The following is a 24,160-nucleotide window of genomic DNA, read 5'->3' on the forward strand; positions in this document are numbered from 1 at the left end:
AAACAGTATGGAGATTCCTCAAAAAATTAGAAGCAGAACTACCATATGATTCAGCAACCCCACTTCTGAGTATATGTCCAAAGTTAGCTTAAAGATAGAGCTGCACTTCCATGTTCATTATAGCGTTTTCACAAAATCCAAGATATAGGAATAATCTAAGTATCTATAGATGGATAAATGGAAAAAGGAAGTGTGATCTGTATTCACAATGGGGTATTATTCAGCCATGAAAAGAATAAAATCTTGTCACTTGTGACAACATGGATGAATCTGGAGGGTATCATTCTAAGTGAAGTAACCTAGACAGAGAAAGACAAGTACTGCAAGGTATTACTTACATGTGGAATCCTTTAAAAAAGTCAAGCTTATAAGGAGTAGAATGGTGGTTGCCAGGGACTTGCTGGTAGAGGAAATAGGAAGAGGATGATAAAAGGTACTGTTAAGATGATTAAAATTTGAGGACCATCATTATAGCATGGTGACTACAGTCAATAACATTGTGTTGTATAATTGAAATTTGCTAAGATGGATCATCAAAAACGCAAGAGAATTCCAGAAAAACATCTATTTCTGCTTTATTGACAATACCAAAGCCTCTGACTGTGTGGATCACAATAAACTGTGGAAAATTCTCCAAGAGATGGGAATACCAGACCATCTGACCTGCCTCTTGAGAAACCTATATGCAAGTCAGGAAGCAACAGTGAGAACTGGACATGGAACAACAGACTGGTTCCAAATAGGAAAAGGAGTACATCAAGGCTGTATATTGTCACCCTGCTTATTTAACTTCTATGCAGAGTACATCATGAGAAATGCTGGGCTGGAAGAAGCACAAGCTGGAATCAAGACTGCTGGGAGAAATATCAATAACCTCAGCTATGCAGATGACACCACCCTTATGGCAGAAAGTGAAGAGGAACTAAAAAGCCCTAGAGGATTTTTTCATCTAGAATGAAAGTGAAAGAGGAAAGTGAAAAAGTTGGCTTAAAGGTCAACATTCAGAAAACGAAGATCATGGCATCTGGTCCCATCACTTCATGGGAAATAGATGAGGAAACAGTGTCAGACTTTATTTTGGGGGGCTCCAACTTGAGAGTCCCTTGGACTGCAAGGAGATCCAACCAGTCCATTCTGAAGGAGATCAGCCCTGGGATTTCTTTGGAAGGAATGATGCTAAAGCTGAAACTCCAGTACGTTGGCCACCTCATGCGAAGAGCTGACTCATTGGAAAAGACTCTGATGCTGGGAGGGATTGAGGGCAGGAGGAGAAAGGGACGACAGAGGATGAGATGGCTGGATGGCATCACGGACTCGATGGACGTGAGTCTGAGTGAACTCCGGGAGATGGTGATGGACAGGGAGGCCTGGCGTGCGGCAATTCATGGGGTCGCAAAGAGTCAGACAAGACTGAGCGACTGAACTGAACTGAACTGAACTGAACATCACTTCAGATGGTGATTGCAGCCATGAAATTAAAAGATGCTCTCTCCTTGGAAGGAAAGTTATGACCAACCTAGATAGCACATTAGAAAGCAGAGACATTACTCTGCCAACAAAGGTCCATCTAGTCAAGGCTATGGTTTTTCCAGTGGTCATGTATGGATGTGAGAATTGGACTGTGAAGAAAGCTGAGCGCCAAAGAATTGATGCTTTGAACTGTGGTGCTGGAGAAGACTCTTGCAAGTCCCTTGGACTTCAAGGGGATCCAAGCAGTCCATTCTAAAGGAGACTAGTCCTGGGTGTTCATTGGAAGGACTGATGCTGAAGCTGAAACTCCAATACTCTGGCCACCTCATGGGAAGAGTTAACTCATTGGAAAAGAATCTGATGCTGGGAGGGATTGGGGGCAGAAGGAGAAGGGACAACAGAGGATGAGATGACTGGATGGCATCACCAACTCGATACACATGAGTTTGGGTGAACTCCGGGAATTGGTGATGGACAAGGAAGCCTGGCATGCTGCGATTCATGGGGTCACAAAGAGTCGGACACGACTGAGCGACTGAGCTGAACTGAACTGAAGATTAGATCTTCAGTAATCTCTTAAAAAAAAAAAAAAGTAACTGTGAGGTGGTAGGGATGTTAATTAACTTAGTGGTGGGAATCCTTTTACAATGCACACATATATCAAACCAACATATACACTTTAAATATATTTCTGTTTTATTTTTCAACTATGCCTCAAAAATGAAAATTTTTAAACATAAAAATGAAAGTCAATGTTTTGTGGATGTTTGAAGCTTTTGAATACATTCATAATGCTCACCCCAGTCAGAGGGGCAATAGGTAACTCTGAGAGTTAGTATCTGAAGAGGCTCCCAATGACTTACATCTCCTAGAAACACCTTTGTGTCGTGACATCCTACATTGAATCTAGACTGGCCTGTGACTTATGTGAATGAGTAGAATACAGCAGTAGTGAGGCTGTGCCATTCTGGGCTTAGCTTTAAAAGGACTGGCAGCTTCTGCTTCCTACCTCTTGATCTCTTGCTTTGGGGAGCCTCTATCATGGTATAAGAAGTCTAGCTCAAGTGTTGGAGGCACCAAGTGAACAGACCATGTGGATAAGCCATGTAATGAGAGAATCTGAAACTACCTGGAGAGGGACAATGGACCAGCTGTCCCAACACTGAGGTCAGTCTCCTGATGACTAGAGACCCCAAGTAAAGTTAACTGTGCCGAGTCAGCCTACAGAATCAGGAGCAATAATAAATCCGTGGCTGTTTTAAGCACTAAGTTTGGGGTGGTTTGTTCCACTAAAATAGATACCCTCACCAGTGATTCTCTCTCATGTGACTTAGAGGCTACCAGAAGGTTACCCAGTCTCACAGTATCTGTAAAACCGTGAGCTGCCAAGTTCCCAAGGAAGGGAGTGCTTGAAAGGGGAAGGGAAAGGAGGAGGAGGAAGTGAGAAGTAGAGGCTGGGGCCATAAGGAGAAGGGAACTGAGAATTTCAGCTGTTTGCCTGGAGCCAGGTCTAGCAGGAACAGCTGCATTTGGGCCAAGAATTCCAGTGATCTGTTCAACGGGTATTTGCCTTTTTTTTAGGGGAGACTGGTTCCAAGTAGGAAAAGGAGTACGTCAAGGCTGTATATTGTCACCCTGCTTATTTAACTTATATGCAGAATACATCATGAGAAATGTTGGGCTGGAAGAAGCACAAGCTGGAATCAAGATTCCCGGGAGAAATATCAATAACCTCAGCTATGCAGATGACACCACCCTTATGGCAGAAAGTGAAGAGGAACTAAAAAGCCTCTCGATGAAAGTGAAAGAGGAGAGTGAAAAAGTTGGCTTAAAGCTCAACATTCAGAAAACAAAGATCATGGCATCTGGTCCCATCACTTCATGGGAAATAGATGGGGAAACAGTGGAAACAGTGCCAGACTTTATTTTTGGGGGCTCCAAAATCACTGCAGATGGTGATTGCAGCCATGAAATTAAAAGACGCGTACTCCTTGGAAGGAAAGTTATGACCAACCTAGATAGCATATTCAAAAGCAGAGACATTACTTTTCCAACAAAGGTCTGTCTAGTCAAGGCTATGGTTTTTCCTGTGGTCATGTATGAATGTGAGAGTTGGACTGTGAAGAAAGCAGAGCACCAAAGAATTGATGCTTTTGAACTGTGGTGTTGGAGAAGACTCGAGAGTCCCTTGGACTGCAAGGAGATCCAACCAGTCCATTCTGAAGGAGATCAGCCCTGGAATTTCTTTGGAAGGAATGATGCTAAAGCTGAAACTCCAGTACTCGGGCCACCTCATGTGAAGAGTTGACTCTTTGGAAAAGACTCTGATGCTGGGAGGGATTGGGGGCAGGAGGAGAAGGGGACGACAGAGGATGAGATGGCTGGATGGCATCACTGACTCGATGGACGTGAGTCTGAGTGAACTCCGGGAGTTGGTGATGGACAGGGAGGCCTGGCGTGCTGCGATTCATGGGGTCGCAAAGAGTTGGACACAACTGAGCGACTGAACTGAACTGAACTGAACTGAACTGAGGGGAGCCTGTGTTTGAAACAGTGTGCCATGTATTTAATAGTACCAGCTAGAATGCAATTAAGGTTACACATTCAGCCATCCCATGTTTATTTTAGAGCTGTCCTATTAACCTAACCCTGAACATCAATGTATGCAATCCGTCCCAAGGGAAACCAGGCCAGAGTCACAAGTCTGGTGGGACCGCTGAAAACATGCTTACTTTTATCTTTACTCCTGGAGGGTCAGAACAATCATTGTCATGTGAGGAAGACAGGGCATTTTAAATACTTGTTCTTTCATGCAGTAAGATTTTTTTTCCCTCCATTGTCAAGATAAGCAAAACATTTAGAAATACTGTTTTTTTCCTATACTCTTAAGTCATAGCTCTTTTAAGGGAAAATGTAGGAATGAAAGTTATCCGGGTTTATGAGTGGTTTAAGGAAGTAATACTTCTTTTATTAATGTGTATAGCATTTAAGAAAACTATAATGAAGAATGTTAATCGTATGAATATTACTTTAGATAGAATTTTTAATCAGTGAAATAAAAGCCTTTTCTTGTTGGTTCTTGGTGTTTTCCTATCTATATTCAAATTAATGCAGAAATAATAGTCATCATCTTACTTAGTGGTTATCAGGAGTTATATCATAAAGGTTTCACATATAAAATTTTATTCTCTAATAGAAAAAAGAGAAATAATGGAAAATTTTTAATACTTAAAATAGCTACAAAATGCATTGCCCACTCTGAGTGGTTTGATATCGTTAAGTCCCTCCTATCTTTTAAAATATTCAATTCTAGTAAATATCACAGCCAAAGAGTTCCAAACGAAGTGCAATACTCTGATTCCATGTTTTAGGAATGATGCGTATAAACCTGGAGATGATTGGTGGGCTGAAAAAGTTCTTCACATGTCCTCTGACATTATTATTTCCTTCGAAAATCTGAAAGCAAAATATGAGAAACTCTTTAATGATGGCATAATGGGTATGGAAACCTTATAACTGAAACTAACATAATATTGTACATCAACTGTATTTCAGTTAAAAAAATCTTACAGGTAATTTTTTGTGTTTTTTAGTTCAAACTGTGGATATCAATGAACACATACAACTTATCACAAAGATGATCCTCAATCAATTATGAAATCTCACTCCAGACATGCCTCTTTAGGGATATCACCTCTCCAACGATCTGAGTTGAAATAGGAAAAAATAAAGAAATCTGATATGGTGCTGTGAAGCAGCCACAAATACATCTCCACCTTTAGCCCCCTTGTAGTTATGTGACTTTGAGCAAATTACTTATAGACTTTGATTTTCTGTTTTTTCCTCATTGGCCAAATGGAGATAATAGATTTTACCTAGTAGAAGTTGTTGTGAAGATTTTAAGAGCATGTCAACATATGAAAAGTGTTTATTAAGCACCAGATAATAAGCATAAAAATGCAGGGTTGCATTTTATTTTAAATGTTAGTAATAGCTAATGATTATGGTTAGTTATTACTAACATTTCAAATAAAATGCAATCACACATTTTTATGTATTAATATCCTTTCTGTCATATGCCCTACATCCTCAACTAAACTGAGTTTGAGGTGTGCTTTTGTCATTCCCAGAAAGTTCCCCAAGATGTACACACATCAGAGACTGAGTCACTATTTGTTTATCAAAATGATGCTTACCCTACTATGAGAACATCCTGATACAGTGAGAAATAAACCAATCCAACCGAAACAAACCAGGGGTTTAGAGAGAGAAAGAGAGATTCAAACCCATTAACTAAGATAAGGGCCGGGTCCATGTTGAGCACCCAGTAAACATCCGTCCCCTACTCCTGTGTTCCCCCTCCTACTGGTTTCAGCCCAGTTCCCTTTCCTGGAATTTTTGGCTCATCTCCTTAGCTTTGCCTCTCGTAAGATTTTAAATCCACATAGCTAGGAATTTAAGAGTGTGATGGAGTAGTTCATCTTGCAAGAAATTAATCTCCTTGTGGGGAAGGATAACAATTGTTTTCTGCCTAGTAACAGTATGGCACAGAAAGGAATATGGCCATAGGTATTTGATCAGACGTGAGTAACAAGTATAACTAAGCTAATGCTAAGATGGTAGGTTTTCTGCTGCTGCTGAGTCACTTCAGTCGTGCCGACCCTTAGCGACCCCATGGACTGCAGCCCACCAGGCTCCTCCGTCCATGGGATTTTCCAGGCAACAGTACTGGAGTGGGGTGCCAATGCTAATATGGTAGGTTTTGTAGACCCCTGTTATAGATTGTACGTTTGTGTCCTTCCAAAATTCATGTCTTCAAACCCTCGTTCTCAATGAGGTGATACTGGCAGGTGGGGCCTTTGAAAGGTGATTAGGACTAGGAATGGGGGTAGGGCCTTCATGGCATCTCCCTCTGTGTGTGCACACACCGAGGAAGGCCACGGAGGGCACAGCAAGGAAGACTGCCCGCACCAAAAACCTGCCCATGGTGGCACCCGGATCTAGGATTCTAGCCTCCAGAACTGTGTGGAATAAGTGATTTTTGTTTGTCACCCAGGCTGTGGTAATTCATTACACAGCCCAAGCAGGCTGAGATGACCCTTTCTTTCACCATCTTCCTCAATCAGAGATAGTTGAACTTCACACCATCCCCTGTCGTTCTCATTACTTTGCAGGTGGCTCAGTCAAAACAGAAAGATAGTATACATGGTCCCTGTCCCAACACCAGGTCCAGGACTTAGAAGACGTAAGGAGTGATGCACATCAATGCACACTTATCAAATACAAGAGCTAGTTGCAAATTTGAGGTATTGGTCTCATCACAGCAGTTTTCCAATTGTTTTCTTTTTGCCAAGATCTCTCTGTACCTTGTCCACCATGGAGGATTTCTCCCTGTAAGGTTTCCAGTCCATGCCCTGGTCACTGTAGTGGATGGTGTAGCTCTTCACATACATTTCAGAGGACAGAGACTTGCAACCTTGTGTTACAATCGCAGTTATCTTCTTGATTTTGAGCAGATCAATTTGTAACCACTGATTGTTGTTGTTTGCCTATGAAAATGATTAGAACAATGGGTAAGACAGAGGTTAAAACCTTTGCTTTTTTTTAGATCGAAATACTCAGAAATGCATTGAGGTCAAAGGATTTCTTTTCTGTCTCATCCCTGAGAACTCCCTTTCTCCTAGAATCCTCCCCTGTTCCTTCTCATTTATCATCAGCATGTTTAGAAACTTCTGGAATATTTTACCCATTGGACAATAGTTATTTGTTTACTTGTATTCCTTATTCTTTGAGGGCAGGGACTTAGCTTTGTTTCCAGGTACTAAACACAATGTATGGCGCACAGATGGAGCTCAAAAAATAAATATATTTTATCTGAGGAAAAAAGTCAATTGCTAAATTATCTAAATATTTTTCTTTTAAGCAAGTTGGTTTAAAATACTATGATGGTATAATATAAAATGCATTGCAGTATACATTAAGTGCAAATACTGTTTGATTCCCCTTATACGAGATGCCTAGAATGGTCAAAGTCATAGAGTCAGAAAGTATATTGATAGATGCCAGGGGCCATAGGGTGAGGAGGGGTGGGGAAGAGAAATAGGGAGTTAGTGTTTAATGGGGACAGAATTTCAGTCTAAGAAGGTGAAAAATTTGGGAGCTGGATGATGGTGAGAGTTGCACAATTATGTGAATGTACTTAGTTCACTGAACTGCACAGTTAAATATGGCTTAAAATAGTATGATTTATATTATTCAACTTTTACCACAATGAAAAGAAAAGAATGAAATACTATGATGATATTATTGACGTTATTTGGGAAAGAACTAGATAGTATACTTTCTCTTACTTATTTTAGAAAAGCTCCAGTTTTCTTTCCATTGCTAACGTCATATGTCAATAGGAGAAGAGGTCCAATTTCTTCTTTTCTGATATTTCAAATAAACATGTTATTTGAGAGACTTGATAAAGCTACACCCAGGGCTGGACATGCCATAGTAGTTGTCTTGTCTCTGGCCTAAACAAAATGCCTAATCACATGTTTGGCATTAGGTGCTTAGAGAAAGAGGATCAGAAAGACTAATTGAGTTTTGGAATAACTTGAGATTAATTTTCATCTTTGGGAGATTTATCCTGGCCCATAGTCTCATTTGGGCTTCCCAGTGGCTCAGTGGTAAAGAATCCGCCTGCCAATGTGGATCGACGCATGTTCAATCCCTGGGTAAGGAATATCCCCGGGAGAAGGAAATTGCAACCCATTCCAGTGTTCTTGCCTGGAGAATCCCATGGACAGAGGAGCCTGGTGGGCTGCAATCCATGGGGTCTCAAACAGTCAGACACGATTTAGCAACTAAACAACAATGTAGTGTTCAATTCTATATGAAATAACCAATATATATTTTCTCAACATCACTCCTATATATATGGCTGTATGTGTATACACATATGCTACAATCACATGTTACTGTATTTTTAAAGCAAATTAATTAATGTACTGTATTAGATAATTTGGGCTAATTTTGTAACACCCTGTAGTGACATCTGCTGGTGTCTTCAAGGTTGTGTAGAATTGATGCTTTTGAACTGTGGAGTTGGATAAGACTCTTGAGAGTCCCTTGGACTGCAAGGACATCCAACCAATCCATTCTAAAGGATATCAGTCCTGGCTGTTCTTTGGAAGGAATGATGCTAAAGCTGAAACTCCAATACTTTGGCCACCTCATGAGAAGAGTTGACTCATTGGAAAAGACTCTGATGCTGGGAGGGATTGGGGGCAGGAGGAGAAGGGGATGACAGAGGATGAGATGGTTGGATGGCATCACCTACTCGATGGACATGAGTTTGCGTGAACTCCAGGAGCTGGTGAAAGACAGGGAGGGCTGGCGTGCTGCAATTCATGGGGTCACAAAGAGTCGGACACTATTGAGCGACTGAACTGAACTGAAGGTTGTGTGAATGAGACAGCATGCATATAGGTAACTAGAAGATTTTTGTAGGTATATATCTTTTTGTCTCTACCATAAAACAGATAGAGACACTTGCGCACATACCTGCACATGCCTGGTTTAGACTTTCAGCCTCTCTAAAGGAGCTCTATAAAAGACATTTTATACTAATTGATGGTTAAGTGAAACAAATAGTTCTGACCTAAAATTCCCTGGCTGCCTTGCATGGCATGTGGGATCTTAGTTCCCTAACCAGAGATCAAACCCATGCATCTGCAGGGAAAGTACAGAGTGCTTATCACTGGATTGCCAGGGAATGATTATTTTTTATTATCTTATTTATATTATGGGGCTTCCCTGGTGGCTCAGAGGTTAAAGCATCTGGCTGCAATGTAGGAGACCTGGGTTTGATCCCTGGGTCAGGAAGATGCCCTGGAGAAGGAAATGGCAACCCACTCCAGTATTCTTGCCTGGAGAATCCCATGGACAGCAGAGCCTGGTGGGCTACAGTCCACGGGGTTGCAAAGAGTCGGACACGACTGAGCGATCTCACTTTCACTATTTATTTTATAGGGCTTTTCTGGTAGCTCAGCTGGTAAAGAATCTGCCTGCATTGCAGGAGACCTCGATTCAATTCCTGGGTCAGGAAGATCTGCTGGAGAAGGGATAGGCTACCCACTCCAGTATTCTTGGGTTTCCCTTGTGGCTCAGCTGGTAAAGAATCTTCCTGCAATGTGGGAGACCTGGGTTGGGAAGATGCCCTGGAGTAAGGGAACAGCTACCCACTCCAGTATTCTGGCCTGGAGAATTGCACTATACAGTCCATTGGGTCGCAGAGTCAGACACGACTGAGTGACTTTCACTTCACTATTTATATTATAGAAATTAAATAAAAATGTTATATAATACTGTCACTTTTATTAATTTCTGTGGGTCTCAGTTCTCCCCTTTTGCAAAATTGCAAAATGAGTACTTGGGTTGCTTCAGATGGTACAAGGACCACAGATCTATTTATCTGGAGAGTGGGATTCCTGATTCTGCCACCAGGCTAAACTAAAATTATTTAACTTCCTTTGTGGTTAGGCTTGGCTACAATCCACAGAGTCACAGACTGCAACCCATAGAGTCACAGGGTTGCACATGACTGAAGCAACTTAGCATGGATGCATGTGTTTAGACCTAAGAGGAAACTCTGGGCCAGATGCTTTGTAAAAACCCCTTGCCTTTCTAACATTCTGTGACTCTATGGTAGTTGAGAAATGAATTTCAGGGCACAGACATTGGTCCCCGAGACTATCCAAATGGAGTCTGTGCTAAGTCTCTTCAGTGCATCTGACTCTTTGTGACTCCATCGACTATAGCCCACCAGGCTCCTCTATCCTTGAGATTCTCCGGGCAAGAATACTGCAGTGGGTTGCCATGCCCTCCTCCAGGGGATCTTCCCAACCCAGGGATCAAACTTCCATCTCTTATGTCTCCTGCATTGGCAAGTGGATTCTTTACCATTAGCGCCACCTGGGAAGCCCTAAGATGGGGTCCAAACTCTTGTTTACTCCACTTGCACCAGACAACTCCCTTTTTCTTTCTGGTGGCCTAATTTAAGATTAGGACATGGAATTCTATAGAGAGTCCAGGGAATTGGAGTGTAGCTTTCTTAAGAGAGGGGCTTCCCTGAGCTATCAACTGATAGCTCAGTTGATAAAGAATCTGCCTACAATGCAGGAGACCCAGGTTCAATTCCGGGGTCAGGAAGATCCACTGGAGAAAGGATAGGCTACCCACTCCAGTATTCTTGGGCTTCCCTTGTGGCTCAGCTGGTAGAGAATTTTTCTGCAACGCAGGAGACCTGGGTTTGATCCCTGGGTTGGGAAGATCCCCTGGAGAAGCGAAAAGGCTCCAGTATTCTTGCCTAGAGAATTCCATGGACTGTATAGTTGGATATGACTGAGCGACTTTCACTTTCTTGAGAGCATTGCTGCTGCTGCTGCTGCTAAGTCACTTTAGTCATGTCCGACTCTGTGCGACCCCAGAGATGGCAGCCTACCAGGCCCCCCTGTTCCTAGGATTCTCCAGGCAAGAACACTGGAGTGGGTTGCCATTTCCTTCTCCAATGCATGAAAGTGAAAAGTGAAAGTGAAGTCGCTCAGTCGTGTCTGACTCCTAGCAACTCCATGGACTGCAGCCTACCAGGCTCCTCCATCCATGGGATTTTCCAGGCAAGAGTACTGGAGTGGGTTGCCATTGCCTTCTCCAAGAGAGAGCGTTAGGTGGATAGAAAATAGGGAACTTGGCATACGTTGATTGACTGGACTATTCTGATTTCTTATGGTTTTCTGATTTTCCAGGTCAGTTGAAGAATGAAATAAATATGAGTCAATATTAATAGTTACCCTAGAACTAAGTTACCTTGATTGCTCAATGGGCTAACATCTAGGGCAATATAACTCTCTGTGAGGTGTTTATAAAACTTAGATCACAGATTTAAAAACCTGGTTTGGCAGCATTTTATCATGTCACCATTGTAAAAGAATGTTACAGAGTTCTGAAAATACAGGAACAAAAAAATTTAAATGACACTCTTAAGAAAATAAAGGATAGTGCTAGATTGTGGAGGGAACCAAAGAAGAGAAGATGGTACAAATCTCAATCATTTACTGATAATGTAAGTTGTCTCAATCAGGAGCTGGCAAAATACAGCCCAAGGCCCAGTCTGGCCTACTGCCTGATTTTATAAAGTTTTATTGGAACACAGCCATGCTCATTCATTTACATATTGTTGATGACTGCTTCCCACAACAGTGGTAGAGTTGAGTAATTATGACAGAGAATGTATGACTCACAAAGCCTAAAATATTATCTGGCCCTCTGCAGAAAAGTTTTGCCCACCCTTAGTCTAAATCAAGAACACACAGATGATAACTTCTCTCTGAGCTAAAACTGTCAACACAACACACATCTTCGTTTTCAGACATAATATCATACTCTGTAGAAACAAGGGAGGATCTTCTGGCTTCCCAGGTTCCCATGTTCCCTGGAGTGAGGGCCTATGCTTTCTTCAGAAAGTCTAAGAGAACTCCATTCACAGGGGACAGTTTACCTTAGCTTGCCAGGCATTTACACGGCCCTGGGCATTAAGACGAGCAAGGAAGGGTCCCCAGTAATTTCCCCACCAAGACTTTTTAAAAGAAGAAGCAGTGATTTGCTTGTTTTCTATCTTTCCACTTTCCATACCCAGCGGTGTGGAGCATCCTGTCAAGAGAAAAGTAATGTGATTATTTACACACCACCAATACTCCTTTGTGGTATTTTGTACTTCAGCGGAGACAAATAATATTACTGCTAAGTAACAACAAAACAACCATCACAGCAATGTTTTCCGTCTATACATGTATTACTTAATGCTCTTAAATAGCTCCATTTTACAAATGAAAAAACAAGCACAGCAAGAAAAAGAAACTTGACTAAAGTAACACTGGTGAAAGAATCAGAAACTAGATTTGAGCCCAGGCAGTCTGACATCAAATGCCATGTTCTAAACATCTAAACTCATTTCCCTCCTTCAGAGAATCATGGAAACTTTGGTCTCTGCTTTCAGGTAGACAATATTCCTAAGTTCAGTTCAGTTCAGTCTCTCAGTCGTGTCCGACTCTTTGTGACCCCATGAATTGCAGCACGCCAGCCCTCCCTGTCCATCACCATCTCCCGGAGTTCACTCAGACTCACGTCCATCGAGTCCGTGATGCCATCCAGCCATCTCATCCTCTGTCATCCCCTTCTCCTCCTGCCCTCAATCCCTCCCAGCATCAGAGTCTTTTCCAATGAGTCAACTCTTCTCATGAGGTGGCCAGAGTACTGGAGCTTCAGCTTTAGCATCATTCCTTCCAAAGAAATCCCAGGGTTGATCTCCTTCAGAATGGACTGGTTGGATCTCCTTGCAGTCCAAGGGACTCTCAAGAGTCTTCTCCTACACCACAGTTCAAAAGCATCAATTCTTCGGTGCTCAGCCTTCTTCACAGTCCAACTCTCACATCCATACATGACCACAGGAAAAACCATAGCCTTGACTAGATGGACCTTAGTCAGCCAAGTAACGTCTCTGCTTTTGAATATACTATCTAGGTTGGTCATCACTTTTCTTCCAAGGAGTAAAACATCCATGTATATACGTGAAGTGAAAGTGTTAGTTGCTCAGTCATGTCCTACCCTTCACCAGTTGGACTGTAGCCTGCCAGGCTCCTCTGTCTGTGGGATTCTCCAGGCAAGAATACTGCAGTGGCTAACCATTCCCTTCTCCAGGAAATCTCAACCCAGGGATCAAACCCAGGTCTCCTACATTGCAGGCTGTTTCTTTACCATCTGAGCCACCCAGGAAGCCCCTATGTATATAAAGTATCACAGAGACAAGACACTTTGTTCTTGCTAGTAAATCATGTAGACATTTTCTTGAAGTGATACCTTAATTTCTTCAAGAAAAAAGAGGCTTACAAGAAGAATGTCTATCATAGATACTAATTATATAAACATCAAGAAAGTGAAGAGATCTTATAATTAATGCTTCTTGTAAAGAAAATGGAGGTTTTAAACAGACTAGCATTGTTGAATGTCACATTTTAGGGTAGCTTGACTCTATGACCTGAACAAACGACCAGTTCACATCATAGACCATATGGAAAGGAAAAAAATAATGACTTAAAGAGCTGTTTCAGGGCTTCCCACGTGGCTCAGTGGCAAAGAATCTGCCTGCTAATGCAGGAGATATGGGTTTGATCCCTGGGTTGGGAAGATCCCCCTGGAGGGGGAAATGGCAATCCACTCCAGTATTCTTGCCTGGAAAATTCCATGGACCAAGGAGCCTGATGGGCAGTTCATGGGGTCGTAAAGAATCAGACACAACTGAGCATGCACACGCTATACTATGGAGCTGTTTCAAGTTTTCCTGCTTATACAAAATTTGCATTTTATGTGGACATGTTATATACCATGGTTATCTGGGCATAGGTAAAATGCCCTTTCCATATCCTTCATGAATATCAAGAGTTTATTGTATTATTATCTGCTTTGATAAGAAACTGATTCCAAGGTTCAGTTACTTTCTCCACTGTGAGCTGTACTTTTTCCCTCTACCCTGAGAGGAGGTGCTATACCTTCCCAGTAGATGTGCTGCAGCAAGTTTTAGGTATGTTTGTATATTGATCTCCCTCCTCCCTCAGCCCTTGAGCAACTTGGTGGTGCCTGGATCAGCCAAGCCCAGGGTGGTCTGTTTCATTCTTTTACTGCGGACTGTGAGACTAAGGTTATATTCTATATATATGCTTTGAAGTAAAAAATGTTGGAAAGTACCACTCTAAGAGAGAAGAATGTTTGATGAGCACCTTAAACATCTTATTATATATAGAAGAATTTTATTATTGCCATTTATGATTGCCTAGATTTATATATACCACAGGTCACATTACATCCCTTGAAAAACTGAAACTTACTTAGAAAAGGCTTGGGTACCTACATAGAATGTGAAACAGAATACAGAGTTCAAGCAAGGTTTCAGGAAGTTGGGAAGCAGATTTAGTTCTCAAAAACAATTATTGAATACCTAATATATCCAGTAATGTTGCAAGACACTTTTATTATATTAAAGTCTGAGTGACCTGGTTGGAAGGCTTTTAGAAGGGCCAGACCCAGTTTGACTCTCAATTCTTATTGAAAGTGGGCTGGTGGAGGTCATGCTTTGCTAGGGTCCTTCTTTGGAGGGTCAGAGCAGTGTCCATATGGTCCAAACATTGTTCAGAGAGATGGTGCCTGCCCTCTGGCTGCTAGAACCAGTCTCAGTCTAGATCATTCCTTGAATGGAACCTGTGTTTCACAGAGGTTTTTCTAGGAGCCTTAGTAATTGGAGAAAACTAAAAATTCTACTCATTCTCCCATATGCCCCAAATCTTGATTTGATGAATAGCAGTGAAAAAAATGTCCACGGGGTTGCAAAGAGTTGGACACTACTGAGAGACTGAACTGAACTGAGCAAGGAAAATAATGCATCTGTGTTCCTTACCATTAACCTCACAACCTTGCAGTTCCAATCGAAGGGCAGGTTTGTTATAGGATCTAGTTGGAGAGATCCTAATGTATCTAGCCACAACAGGTGGGTCAATCTGATTCTCTTTGATTGTAGAAGCATCTGAATTGCCACCAAAATACTAGAGGAAAAGAGGAAATTTTAGTTATGTAACAATTATCCATAAAGTGATTTTATAATAAAATTTCCATCCAATTTAATATTATAATATTACGTTTTCAGGTAGCCTGAGTCAAATTAATTTGGTCTTAAAAGATAATTGGGAAGACTTCTACTTCAGGAAGATAGTATAGATGAATTTTGCCCTGTTCCTTCTACTGAGTACAGTTGAAAACATAGAGAGACTCTGAAAGGTGGAGAAGAGAAGGCAGACTGGCTAGAGTTCTCAGGACCCAAGGAACAACACATTGTCAGTCCCCTGGGTTTTGTTTTTACCTCATATACAGACTTATAAGTAAGGAAGCCGGGACTCAGGAGCCACCAATAGGTACAGACAAACATACAAAAAAAAAAACAAAATAAATAGCAAAAGCATTTTTTCTCTGGCCTCAGGACCAGGAAAAGGCAGTCTAGCAAGACTGAAAACTTGTAGGCAACAACTGTTCTACTTTAAGCCAAACACCATAGGTTAGAAAACACTGTGTCCCCTTCCCTACCAACAGCTGCAAAGGCTAGATGGGGAACCTAGACTCCCATGCTCATGAGACTGTAATGAGGCACCCCAACACTGTCGCTGGAGTTGTGTCAGAGAAAACAAAATAGAGACCCCAGATTTCCATCTCTTCTGTCTTATAATAAGGCTCTCACTCTTGCAGTGTCAGTGGAGACCATTCCATCCCTACCTATTTGCAAGGAGGAGAGGGGTCCCAGCTCACGTGTCAACAGAGGAGGCCAAGTGGAGAATGGACTGTGAGCTCTATCTACCTTGGCAGTAAAGAGGCTGTGTCCCATCCCCCTTCCCTGGCAGAGCAGTGTCAGAAAGAGCCAAGGAAAGTCAAAGATAAGAGCAGATATCAGTAGCATTGAAAACAGAAAAGCAATAGATAAGAGCAATCAAACAAAGGGCCAGTTCTTTTAAAAGATTAAAGAAAATTGGCAAATCTGTAGTAAGACTGATAAAGCAAAAAAGAGAAGAGATTCATGTTACCAGTATCATAAATGAAATAGGCAATATCACTACAGAGCCTACACAAATCAAAAGGACAGTAAGGGAATTATACAAATAACCTGTACATGTATATTTAACAACTTAGAAGAAATTACTCAAGTGACTGAGAAAACACAAACTATCCCAATTCACCCAAAATGAAATAGATAATCTGAATAACATGTAACTATTTAAAAAAATGAATTCGTAATCTAAAAAGTCCCAGAAAAGAAATCTCCAGGTCCACGTGGCTTTTACTGGTGAATTGTACCAAAAGTTTAAAGAATTAACATCAATACTAGATAATCTCTTCCAGAAAATAGAAGAGCATACCTAATTTATGTTATGAAACTAGTATTATTCTCGCATTAAAACAAAAGGACAGTAGAAACAAAACTATGCACAGATAACCCTCGCAAACATAGATGCAAAAATCTTTAATCTATGGACTTTAATCTGTGTACTCTCTGCAATACTGATTGCTAAGACTCATAATTTAAGGTTTTCATGATCTATTCTAAGGTTATAGTGCAAATGATTTATTATAAGAAATAGCTAAATGATGACATAGAAGAGAGTAAAATAGTAAATGATTTACAGAAAAAAAATGAAAGTGATTCAAGGTTATTAGTATAATAATGGTGGACTGATCCTTGTATTCAGATAGCTTTCTTTGGAGAGAGGGGATAGGGAGGAGGGGAAGGATTGGGGTTGAAATAATTGGGTCATTGGGAATAACCCAGTGAGAAGATCCTTTGGAAGATCCAGCAGGGGAACATCACTCCTTGAGCATGGCAACAAAAAAAAAAAAAAAAAGAAAGAAACATGAGAATCACTACCTCACAGCATTGCTCGTATTAACACTACTATTTCCTTCACTTGGGGCTTCCTTCAGTTACACTGAACTAAAGAACAAAATAAAATGTGAGAGCAAAATCAAAAATTGGTGGCCCAATTTTAGCATGGGCTCTTTAAGGCACACAACCAGATATTCTGCTATATAGCATCTGCCAATCTGAGAAGTTTGGATGCTTAGTTTGATGATAAAGAGATTTTTCTTGCAAGTTTTATGGAGTTTTGAAATTTTAGAAGTTAAGGTTATTTTTTTAGTTTATAATATACAAACACATCACTTTACCACTTTTCTTCATAAAACACTAAAAATGCTGTTTGTATTTATAACACCCAAAAGGTATTTTTCAAAAAGACATAGTAACCCTAGGCTTGGGAAGAAACAGCAGTGCCCACAGACCATCACATTCTTTGTGCTGTTCCCTTTGAAGATCCGCCAGTTTTTCTGATCAGAGCTGTAAGCCACACAGAACTCGGTGGTGTAGTAGGGCTTCAGGTAGTGTTTGGCGCCCTGGGTCTGGATCCCTGTGAGCAGGACTTCCTTTTGCATGTCTACCTGCAATATAGCAAAGCCATTGAGCAGAACTATCCTTGTCAACAAGTCACATACACTGCCTGAAGTCACTGTACAGCTAACTTTCTTTAAAACAAAATAACAGCAAACAAACTAATAAAATGGCTAGGTGCAATCCATATTTGAACACAGGATACCTGAATTTGAACCCAAACTCAACCAGAAATTAGTTGTGTGTGACATTGGGAAGTTAGTTAATCCCTCCATATCTTAGATTTTTTAATCTATAAAACTGGATATTGCTAGAACTAACGTCACAGGTTTTGAGTATGTAAAGTACTTAGAATGCTGCCTAGCACCTAGTAATTGCCATTTCCCCTAACAGCATTGCAAGAACAACAAGAAGAAATTATTAAACCACTGTCATTTTTATTATTACAATAGTAGTAACTATTATCAGGTTGGGGCTTCCCAGGTGGCTCAGGCAAGGCAGGAGCCAGAGGTTCAATCCCTGGGTCGGGAAGACCCTTAGAGGAGGAAATGGCAAACCACTCCAGTATTCTTGCCTGGAGAATCCCACGGACAGAGGAGCCTGGTGGGCTACAGTCCATGGGGTTGCAAAGAGTTGGACATGACTGAGCATGCATGCATTATCAGGTTAGTAAGACATACCTGGATCCAAGGCTGAGGGTTAAATTCTGTTGAAAGTTTTTCTGCAATCCAAGCATTGTATGATCCACCATTGTTTAATCTTGCTAATTTGGGTTCCCAATAACCTAAATACAAAGGAAGAAAATAATTTATTCAGAATTAAAATGAACATCCAACTAGCAATTTCTCAAGTGAATTTAGTCCCAGTGGAAAATCAGATTTCTAAAGGAACGTCTATTTTAGTTAGGAAACCAGGCAATGGAAACAGGCCTCAGCTACTAAGTCAGTCCCTGATGATGAAATCTTGGTTTCAGGCCTGTGCTTGGACAGCTGTCAACCACCACCCACCCCCTTTTCTTGAATATAGGTCATGTTTATTTTTTCTCAGTTATGCTCATGTGGTTTCTGCTGAGTGTGCCTGTCTAACAGAAAGATATGGGGCAGATTTATGGGAGCCTCGCGATCCTTTCCCCCTGGAGGAGGAAATGGCAACCTACTCCAGTATTCTCCAGTCCATGGAGAATCCCATGGACAGAGAGAGGGCTACAGTGCATAGGGTCACAAAGAGTCGAACATGACTGAACAGCCTTAGCTTGTACACATGCATGATCCTTTACATTTGACCTCTTGATCTTGGCAAGAGTTTGAAGGCACAGAGAGGAAATTGAGGAGTTTGTGATGCACAGTGGGTGAACAAAAAATTTCTTGAATAGATGAATGGTTGATACAGCAAAGAGGTCTATTAATGGGAACTATATTATGTCGCCTGTAAGACCCTGTGGTTCTGGCTGGAATATTACACAGTTTAGTCTCATTGACACCTTTATAGTCTATAAAAAAATCAGTGATGAGTAAATGCTGCTTAGAAAATACACATAACAAAGTAAAGTTCCATGGCTAGAGATTATATCTCTGGGGGGTCAGTAATTAGATATTTTACTGCTCTCTTACTATCAAAATGTGGTAGAAAAAAGCCTTGAGGGGAGCAATGACCCATGGAGGAAGGGTCATCACATATGGTTTTGCAGGCTATATACAGCACAGCTGTAGGAGGACCCTTTCACAGGCTATGACGCTACTACTTACCCCAAAACTCAGAAGCCTGGATCTGTGAGTCAGCTATCAGGCCAGTGCTTAGTCCCATTGGCATCTTACATTCTACAAGAAATAGAACAGTGAATAAACTTTGCTTAGAAAGCACATATAACAAAGTAAAATCTCCATGGCTAAAGATATACCTCTTCTGGGTCAGTAATTAGTTTGTTTTCACCTATCTGTGTGGCAGCCGACTTAAATATGTCTGATCATAAAATCATAAACTCACTGGCAAGACTGATATTTAATAGAAATGAAAATTAATGACACCTTAGTGGAAAACAACTTATCCGGAAGTGCAAATAGTTTTTAAATTGATTTTCCATCTTTTTGTATCTTAAAATAAGCCATTTTACAATATTAAGTACTACCCTTCATAAGACTGTGTTCTCAAAAATTGACCTGAAAGTTACAATGTTATTTATGTCCTGAACAAAGAAGGGAATGCTAGCCACTGAGCTATTTGGATATTGACACAGTGCTTGGTACTCAACAGGTGCTTAATAAGTGCTGGCTAGCTGGCTGGCTGGATTAGTGGATGGACAGATAGAAACTGTGTTTCTTGAATACCAAAATGCCAAGTTCAGTGACTATCTTGGTCATAGCTGAATTCCTGGTATCTTTCCCTTCCTCTACTCTAGAAATCTGGAGAATTTCTCACATGTGCTTTCCCATGGTTCACGAATCACAAAGGAGGATGCATTATTTCGCTTCAGCAAATGAGAGGAATGCCTTTGGTTTGAACCATTTAGTTTAAGATTCCTGGCGGACTGATGTTTGCAGTATAGTCAGACTGTCAGAATAAAAGCAATTACTGCTACAGATCATGCCTCTGTTATGTCAGAGTTCTCAGAGTTGAATATTTCCAACCTAAAACTTGGTGATATTCTAGGAACAGGTACTCTTCTGCTAAAACAAAAAAATAATGTGGCTCTTAGATGATACCTCTGTCTACGATGAGAAATGGTGTCTGCATTCCTGCTCTCTGAATTTCTCCAACTTCTGTGTCTAGGAGCCACCAGCCAGGTTTTGATGCCTTCATTTCAAGAGTTTTAAATGAACCTAAAATAAAAGGCAACATTGCATACCCAAAGATTAACAGGCTAACACTGGTTGACTCCTATCAAAGAATCCTAAAATCTCTGCATAGCAAGTGATTTAGAATATAACTTGAGTTAGCCGTTTCTCTTTAGACAATATTACAGGTGTATCAAAACAAACAACAACACACACACACACTCACTAAAAACAAATTGCCCTGGGACCTTAAAAAATCTCCAATACCCCTTACAAAAAGAAATTTTTCATTTATCTAAATATCACGTTACAAATTAACCCATACATAATGCAGCTTATCAAAGCAACCTTGAATGATAGTCATTGGGCCTCACAAATATTGTACATGTTTCCTTCTCTTCATTTTTCTAGTTTTTCTTTTTTATATGAGAAAATAAAAATAAAACATCCTTCCCTCATGTTTCATTTTTTTCTATGAAGTTTACATTTTAGATAGAGGTGTACAAACATTGTTTCAGAAAAGCACTGAAAGAATGAAATTTCTGAAACCTCTGATTATTCATTCTGGTATTTAACATTTCCTACCACCAGTTAATACTTATATTCTATCGACTATGATTTGTGACCATTTCCTAGATTGTGAATAAAAAGTAGTAGCTGATGGCCCTCCTCCTCAGACACACTAAAAAAAGATCTCCAGCCTTCTACTCTCTAATGCAGGTGTTAGGTGTGAAGATTTAAGTGGGCCAGTTCCCTGACCCACTTCTCCCAGGCTTGTGGAAGGGATAACTGATCTGGTAATACTTGGTGAGAAGTTAGGGGTGAGCCTGACCTAACCCTTTCTGTCCCTGATTTTAATAGAGTGGCTTCTGATAGCTTTGTTAATGAGAAACTGGTGTGTTGCAAACAGAATCCCCTTTTCCCCCGTGTGCGAGAGTGCTAAGTCGCTTCAGTCTTTCTTTCTGTAGTATCCTATTGGGGTGTGTCAAACTAAATGCCGAAGGGCCTGAGTTTGCTAATGACCCTTAGCAGCAGGACAATCCCATTTTCCAGGGTGTATGCCAGCAATAAGTACATTCCTTATTCCAAACACAAAAAACTACATACACTGTAATTATTTTTGTTTGTTCAGCAGATTTGGTCAGCACTTGTTTCACGTGTTCAACCCTTCTGAGTGTGTGCGCAGCCCCAGATAGGCAGAAGTTTCAAGGAACCTCCTGCTGGGAGGCTCCAGCTTACTCCGTGTGTGATTCGTTGTTGTTTTAGTCGCTCTCCTGCTGCTGCTGCTAAGTCTCTTGAGTCGTGTCCGACTCCATGCAACCCCATAGACAGCAGCCCGCCAGGCTCCCCCGTCCCTGGGATTCTCCAGGCAAGAACACTGGAGTGGGTTGCCATTTCCTTCTCCAATTTTAGTCGCTCAGTTTTGTCCAGTTCTTTTATGACCCCATGGACTGTAGTGCACAAGGCTCCTCTGTCATGGAATTCTCCAGGAAAGAATACTGGAGTGGGTTGCCATGCCCTCCTCCAGGGGATCTTCCCAACCCAGGGATCAAACCCATTTATCCTGCATTGGTAGGCGGGTTCTTTACCCCTTGCACCACCTGGGGAGTCTCTCTTCCCCCATCCTTAACCACATCGGGCCTGTTTGGACTTGTTTGCCTACTTCTGAGGCTGATTCACACAGCAACTTCCCCACTCAAAATCCTATCAAGGAATTGCCTTGACTAGCTTCTCAGGTACCATTTGTGGAAGGTAGGCTGCTTATTAAAAATGCAGACTGCTGGGCTCCTGCCCAAGTTTCACCAGACCAAAGCATCTGCATTTTAACCAGCTTTGTAAGTTTTTATTATGCCTACTACAGTTTGAGGATCAATGGCATCAAACACACTCCTACTCACACAGCTACAATCAATACACACCTACAAGCAATTCACTGGGAAACAAAAATCATTTTTGATGGTTGTAGTTTGTTTAAACCTAGTCATTATTTTGCATATGAAAAGATTTAAATACTAATTTTTCTTTGGCTTTTATAATCATTTAAAAATATATTCTTCACTTCATAAGTCAGTTTAAGATTCAGATTTCGACAGCCCAAAGATATCAGAGTGATAAGACTGAGGAGTAGAATTCAAGAACACTGAAATCCTGGTTAGTCTCTGATTTCTGCCCAACAGAATGTTTTAGATGCCTGATCCTTGTGGGATTCATTTTGTAATCAGCTTAAGACCTGGCCTGCTTGACACATAATAGCTTGGGAGAACCTGCAGTAGACACAGCATCTCTGTAGAACCAAGCTGGTCTGGAGATTTAGTCTGCGCTGTGCTGCGAACAGCGCAGACACTGGCTGAGTCTTCTGTACTGTGCATGCAGTTTTGGACTATAGCTTTGCCCAGGATCCATGTCAGAGCCCATGCATGACTGCTTTGGAAGGAGATGCACAAAGAGGGAATGGGAGAGAGTTACAGATGCTAAGTTACAGCCTCGCCATTTGTTACTGGGAGCTTTTTCCATTGCCAAGAATTTTACCAGGCATAAGGGGCCAAACCCCTAACTGGTGCTGTTGAGTGCCGTTTTCTAGCAAGGTCTGGCCATGAAAGTGAACCACGTGAATGTCTCGGGAGCCGCCTAAGTTCAGCAGGTGCAGCCTCACCCACTCTTGCTCGTACATTCTCAGGCCAGGCAAGTTGTAGATCATCCCATTGATGGCTGAAAGGACAGAAAGTTGCAGTCAATTAGAAATCTGTGTCTACCAGGAGAGAGGCTGGTAAGGAAATATAGGGCCTTCCACTCACCACCCATCTTCTTTATTAGTCGCATGCCTACCCACCCCCCAACCCTGCCCAGGCATGGTAAGGGACCTCCTACAGTTCCTAATATAAGTGAGAGACTGAAACAGAACCACTTCTCACACCAGCCTGAGGCAGAAGTGTGGGTGAGTCCCCTTTCAAAGCAGTTTATCACTCTTTTCCTCAAATTTACATGTTTCCTGTTCTGTGCTTTATCCATTTATTCTTTACATTTATAATATGAATTCCCCTGGGCTACTTAAAAAGAGAAGGACTAATGTGGGCAGATAAGTGAACTCTAGTCTTTAGAGAAAAGAAGGTAAGTAAGGGGATATGCAGTGTATCACCCTAAGGCCTCCGAAATTCAGAAAGAGTTCCAGGCAAAGTTAGGAAGCTGCGCTTTATCTCTGTTGGACCCACCAACCTTAGAGATTCATGTTTATCCTCTCATTTGTCTGCGTGCTCCTCTGCCCCTTTCCCAGCTGGGATGTCCAGGGTTCTCAGACTTTATCAACTCTCCCCTTACTGAAGTGTGTATGTTTTTAAGCATCTGATAAACCTGGTCATCTTAAAAAAGAATGCATATAAAATTTTAATGATAAAGCTTAGAGCCACCTTGCACTTAATTGGGACTGAAGTGAGGGAAGTTTTGCTGGTGGTGATAGCTGTTGTTGTTTATTCTTCTAAAGTTAAAGGAACTATTGTGGAATTTCAGGAACCAAGCAAATGAATTTTTGGAGGGAGAAGAGTTTGGATCATTTTGGCCCCCTTAAAATTATATCAGGTATGAGAGCACCTGTCTACATCCTCATAACATCAGCCTCACTTCCTCATCTTAGTTTCAGTGAATAGATCTCCTAAAAATAAAGGTTATCTCCAACAGTTATTAGGTCAAACCACTACATTAGGTAGAGAAGGAAAGATGCTCAAAGTATCAAGTGCTCAATAAACAGGTGCTGAATTTAGCTGAGTGATAGAGTTCATTCATTCATTTATTAATTCAGCACATAGTTACTTAGTGCATACTGCAGAGGCCAGGCATAGGTGGTCTGCTTATCAAATACCCTGATAAGTTTGACAGTGGAAGATTACCAAATTACAGCAATTTA

The 24,160-nt window shown here is 41.2% G+C and overlaps 1 protein-coding gene across 1 annotated transcript in view; it reads right to left on the reverse strand.

The window, feature by feature from the left end:
• Window positions 1–4,405: 4,405 nt before the first annotated feature.
• F5 (coagulation factor V) overlaps window positions 4,406–24,160 on the reverse strand; it is a 76,331-nt gene continuing 56,576 nt past the window's right edge. The window contains exons 17-25 of the mRNA XM_012187245.5: window positions 22,792–22,971; window positions 20,191–20,307; window positions 19,237–19,308; window positions 18,172–18,275; window positions 17,386–17,541; window positions 14,963–15,107; window positions 12,014–12,165; window positions 6,837–7,019; window positions 4,406–4,926 (exon numbers count right to left, since the gene is read on the reverse strand). Of these exons, the coding sequence (XP_012042635.2) occupies window positions 4,780–4,926; window positions 6,837–7,019; window positions 12,014–12,165; window positions 14,963–15,107; window positions 17,386–17,541; window positions 18,172–18,275; window positions 19,237–19,308; window positions 20,191–20,307; window positions 22,792–22,971 (1,256 nt within the window). The 3' untranslated portion in view covers window positions 4,406–4,779. The remainder of the gene's footprint in view (window positions 4,927–6,836; window positions 7,020–12,013; window positions 12,166–14,962; window positions 15,108–17,385; window positions 17,542–18,171; window positions 18,276–19,236; window positions 19,309–20,190; window positions 20,308–22,791; window positions 22,972–24,160) is intronic.

The sequence above is a fragment of the Ovis aries genome, chromosome 12 (genome assembly GCF_016772045.2).
Source record: "Ovis aries strain OAR_USU_Benz2616 breed Rambouillet chromosome 12, ARS-UI_Ramb_v3.0, whole genome shotgun sequence".
In the NCBI taxonomy this organism is placed as follows: Eukaryota; Metazoa; Chordata; class Mammalia; order Artiodactyla; family Bovidae; genus Ovis; species Ovis aries.